General features: G+C 41.9%; 1 protein-coding gene across 1 annotated transcript; it reads right to left on the reverse strand.

Moving 5' to 3' along the window:
* Positions 1 to 399: 399 nt before the first annotated feature.
* On the reverse strand, positions 400 to 3,794 carry cfap157 (cilia and flagella associated protein 157). Its single transcript, XM_076149319.1, has 7 exons — positions 3,652 to 3,794; positions 2,271 to 2,542; positions 2,010 to 2,163; positions 1,597 to 1,864; positions 1,263 to 1,384; positions 916 to 1,066; positions 400 to 760 (listed from the first exon to the last, which is right to left on the reverse strand). The coding sequence occupies exons 1-7, from the start codon at positions 3,792 to 3,794 to the stop codon at positions 632 to 634; spliced, it is 1,239 nt and encodes a 412-aa protein (XP_076005434.1). The 3' UTR covers positions 400 to 631.
* Between the last annotated feature and the right edge of the window lie 1,172 nt (positions 3,795 to 4,966).

Raw genomic sequence — 4,966 nt, forward strand, 5'->3', positions numbered from 1 at the left:
GTATGGCTGTCTTGATGTTGGAATCTCAGTCAAGCTATTGTTCACTTATCGTCAATGTGTTTGCCAACTACATCCAGGTCATTATTTTCTTTCTGTTGGGTAAATTGCTGGACTTAATATTCACATGTGCACACTCTTTAAATGCAGGCCTTTATAGCTTGAGTGTGCGAGTACATATGTATACAGTATATTCATAACAAACATAACAACAACCTTTCTTTAAAGAACCAAAATCAAATGCTAAATACACTTGTTTTTAAAGAGGTTCTACTCCAAACCCCAGTTCCAAAAATATTGAGATCGGTGTGTAAATTGCAAATAAAACACTTCAAATAAAACTCTTTTCCCTGTACTTCATTATGTGTGTGTGTGTGAGTGTGAGTGTGAGAGAGACTGGCGTACCTGCAGTCCAGACCGATCTCTTGTCAAATCCCTGCATTCTGTTAATATTTGCATTGTACCCACTGTCTCACCTTTTGGGGAATCTGAGTTTTCAAAACAGTGACATTTTTCTGGTTCTGTACGTGGCAAATAATCTCTTAGTAGCCAGCTGATTGGCTGATAAGGCAATTAGCATGGTGCTGGACCAAGAGCCTGATCCTTGTGATATTAGTGCTTGGCTGGTGTGGAATCAGGGGGTCTGCTCCTCGCTAGTGGCGTTGGTTCCAAGTGGGACAGCGCTGTCCAGTACCACCAGCAGGTTGTGCATCACCTGAATCCACTGGATGGTCGAGTTCATCTTCTGCTCTGTACACGCCTCCTATATGAGACAGTGCCTCTGTTAGAATTTTTCAGGCTGAAATAATTTCACTGGATGAGGTCAAAGACACACAGCTCTTTATGTGATTGTGATGTAAAGGGGAGAAAGTAAACATTGATCTATGGGCAGGTTAAATGCTATGACAGTGAGTTTACCATCATGGCTCGTCTGAGAGCAGTCCCGGCTTCTTGGACGATGCTCTGTAGGTGACTTGCTCTCCTCCTCTCATCCTCAAGCTCTGTCTTTAGCTGTTCATCCTTGGCTCCGTTCTTAATGGACTCCTCCAATAATGAGGCCTGCTCCTGTCTGCAAACACAGCACTCCAGTCATTTGTTAGCAAGCACAGTTTTTTGTTTATTTTTTATTGCCCCACTGTTATCTTGCCCACATAATGAAGTACTAAGTTATTCTTATTTAAGCCCATCTGAGAAAAAAGTTAATTTAAACAAATGTGCAGTTCCCTAAAAGTATTTTTGATGTATTTCTGATGGTAAAGCTTCACCTGAGTGACTCCATATCTAAGAGGACACCTTTGTGTTCAGTCTGAAGCTGCTGGTGTTCCTGCCTACAGTCCTGCACTTCCGCCTGCAGCTGCTGGCACTTTTTTGTCAACTGTTCCACCACCTGAGAGGAGGAGGATATTCAGGGCTTTGTTTATTTGTCTGTCAAAACGTGACAAACTGATTGGGTTCAAATTTCAAGTACAGACTGTTCTTTACTGATCAAATGAAATTATCAGATTATGATTTGCATGCCAAGCTAAGTCCCTAAGAACTGCTTCATTTGGTGCAGCAAGTATATATGTAGATTCTTAGCTCAGATTGTTGTGGTCTTACTTTTTTGAGGGCACAGCTCTTGCGGGAAAATGTGCTGAGTTGCTGATCCAGGATGTCCACCTCCACGCGGAGCTGACTCTCTAGCTCCCGCAGGGCCTTGTTCTCCTGTAGCAGAACCTGGGCCTGATCCGACATCTGGTTGAAGCGAGCCCGGCCCTCCATATTTTTCTCAAGGACCATCTTTGCCTTGGCTGGTATTTTCTGGTATGCCAGGCGTTGTAGCTCTACTGCTGTGACTTCCATGTGGCTCTGCATTTCCTTCTTCAATCTGTCAGGAGGATCAAACACAATCAAACACAGAACAGCCACTGGGGGAAATATGAGTGAAAAGCTACTGGTCAGGTATCAGCTGTGGTCAAATGCCAGGAAAGAGCTGTAAGTATTCATAATAAGCCTAATGAGTCTGGCAGCACCTCTCCCTCTCCATGAGTGCCTTCATCTCCATGCTGTGGATGGCAACTTTGTGCTCCTCCTTTTGATTGGCCAGCTGTTTCTCCATAAACTCCAGGTCAGACATTAGCTGCTCCTTATGCACCTGAAACTCCTCCAGATCAGCCAACTTTGCCACTGAGGAAGAGGAGGAGGAGGAGGGAAAACGTGCAGGCATTTATCAACAAAAAAAAGATGTGGTGTGGTTAGATACTTAAATATCTTAAATATTTGCAAGGTCTCACCAAGTGCTGTGTTGTCTGTGGTGAGAAAATCATTTTTGTCCAGAAGCTCCTGCCTCAGCTGGCTGTGTTGCAGCAGCAGATCGCTGGTTTCCTGTTTGGAGGCCTGCTGCAGCGCCTGGAGCTGCTCAGTCAGCTCTGTCACTGCAGCCTTCTCCTCCGACAGGGAAAAGTTCAGATACTCAACAATGTCTTTCTTCTCCTTCTCCAGTGTGCTGTACTGCAAGATGAAATCCTTTCTCTGATTGTCCAGCTCGTTATACTTTTGCTGAGATCTGGATGACAATAAGGTCAAACGCAAAACTGAAGTTGCCCCGTCCATCATTCATTCATCACTCATCATCCTCATCATAAGCACAACATGTATCAAAGTCTGGTTCTACTGGTTTGTATTTACAGAATGGTCAACAAACACATTGGGTGCCTGTCCACTGAAAACACTACTGCTAAGCATCCAGCAGATGGCGCCAACTATCTTATTCTGACACTAATAGCTTTGATTGCCAGTATACAACATGTCCACTGTCTACTGTGGAAGCGACTTGAAGTGACTGACGTGAAGTAATCAGTTGGGCGGGTGGGTTGCAGTCCTCCTGTGTTGCTTTACAAAGGTTCACTAATCTGAATAACAAAGTAAGCAACCTTTCTTTTCTAACTACAAACATCTTTGTATTTTCATGATGACTCTTTTCTTCTCTTTTGGTTTTCAGGGCATTTTAAGTTTTCATTGCTCTCACAGAAAGTAACAATTCTAAAAAATATTGGATACATTACAATCATATTTGGGGTTGTACATTTAATCTCATTTTTTAAAAAAATCATTGTGCAAAAACCTCAACCTTCAACATTTCACACTATAATTTCCCATTTTATTTATTTCATCTATTTTACTTTTAAAAGAGTTTAAGTTGTGCGAATGCGGGGGGGGGGGCTGTTGGTTGAAACAAATGTTGTACTGCCCCTTTAAGAAGTGTAATTACTTACAGCACGAGCGCTGGGGCAAATCAAACAGTGTGACTTTAGCCTTTACATTCACTCCTGTAAAATAACCTTTTCAAAACATAAAGAAAATGTTTTGGATTTGTTTAATCTTCGTGAATGTAAATACAAAGTGTCAAAGTTGTGATTAATGGGGGGCAAACAATCGCTATATCCTGGGTGGACTGATCGATAGAGCCACCGCTACAGTAGCTGCAGTTACCACACTGTGCACACGGCGTCACCCAAGAGCTGCATTTGGTAACCATGGTAACACCCGTCCTGAACCCGTCACCAGAGTCAAATATGTATCTTCCATTATAAGAGACAGTAAACTTTAAATAAGAGTTTCCTAGTACAACTGTCTTACATCATTTATATTGATGAAATAAATAAATAATATCACCTCGCCAGCTGTTGGTCCAAATGCTGGATTTCTATCAAGTATTGTTTCTCTTTTTCCTCAGAGCTGGTTTTATCTGTTTCTGTCTTTTTTTTCTTGTCTTCATTCTTAGCGTCTCTGCGTTTCTTATCTTTGATTTGTGGCATGTTGACGGGAAAGCTTTGCGACACCGGGACACTGAGCACCGGGGACAGAAACACAACAGTCCACAGTGTTGCTTTGGATATGTTGCCTTCAAGGACTCCTCGTAAAGTTTCACTTCTGGGAAATGAACCGTAACTTTGGGCTGGATTGTTGAATTGTTGACATAAGATGTGTTTCCATCAAAGTATATTTATGCGAATGTTGTTATCGAATAGGAAATGCTTGAGTTGGAGATATGATGGAAGCAACAAATATCAAATCCTTTATGAAGACTACCTATATTATGTTTGCTTGAAAGGGATTATGTTAGTTTTATAAAATGAAATGCTGTAAAAAAAAAAAAAAAAAAGCCGATTCAAGTCTCATTTTGAATTTACAAAATATGTCACAACATATTTTCATAATATATATATAATATACGTTTTCTCTGTCTGAGGGTATTTTAATGAGGTTGCCATACAGCGAAAATGTTTCAGTTCTAAAACGTCAGTTATAATGCACAGGGTTAGTTTGGGATTAACAGAGAGAGGGAGCGAGAGAGAGAGAGAGAGAGAGAGAGAGAGAGAGAGAGAGAGAGAGAGAGAGAGAGAGAGAGATCTCAGAGGAAAAAAACAAGCTTCTAAAAACAGACTTCCATCGTACTGTGAAACATGGAGGAGGCTCGGTTTTGTCATGGGGTTGCTTTGCTACATCTGGAACAAAGTGTCTTGGATTTTTGTAGAGCACAATGAAATCAGGAGATTATCAACGCATTCCGGAACAAAACTTGCTGTCCAGTGTCAGAAAGTCATGTCTCAGTCACAGTTCATGGCTCCTCAAACAGGGTAATGACTTTGAAAGTGGAATGAACTCCCAGCTGAGAAGTATAGAAGTCACATTCAGAGCTACAGAAAGAGTTTCATTAATACCCTAATAGAGAGAGAGAGAGAGAGAGAGAGAGAGAGAGAGAGAGAGAGAGAGAGAGAGAGAGAGAGAGAGAGAGAGAGAGAGAGAGAGAGAGAGAGGGTCTTCTTCTCTACAGGACAGGGTCTTCTTCTCTACAACAGGACAGGGTCTTCATCTCTACAGGACAGGGTCTTCATCTGTACAGGACAGGGTCTTCATCTCTACAGGACAGGGTCTTCTTCTCTAAAGGCCAGGGTCTTCATCAGGCTTCCATAAGAACCTATGAGAC

Source organism: Genypterus blacodes, unplaced genomic scaffold (assembly GCF_046128005.1).
Source record: "Genypterus blacodes isolate CSIRO-AG114 ecotype Tasmania unplaced genomic scaffold, CSIRO-AGI_Gbla_v1 ptg000045l_1, whole genome shotgun sequence".
NCBI lineage: Eukaryota > Metazoa > Chordata > Actinopteri > Ophidiiformes > Ophidiidae > Genypterus > Genypterus blacodes.

Excerpts from the sequence above, each read along its gene's own strand:
- cfap157 (XM_076149319.1), bottom strand. The coding sequence starts at position 3,794 with ATGCCACAAATCAAAGATAAGAAACGCAGAGACGCTAAGAATGAAGAC. Across the intron at positions 2,543-3,651 it reads TTGGACCAACAGCTGGCGAG|ATCTCAGCAAAAGTATAACG; the intron begins GTGATATTATTT and ends ATTGTCATCCAG. Across the intron at positions 761-915 it reads CTCTCAGACGAGCCATGATG|GAGGCGTGTACAGAGCAGAA; the intron begins GTAAACTCACTG and ends TGTCTCATATAG.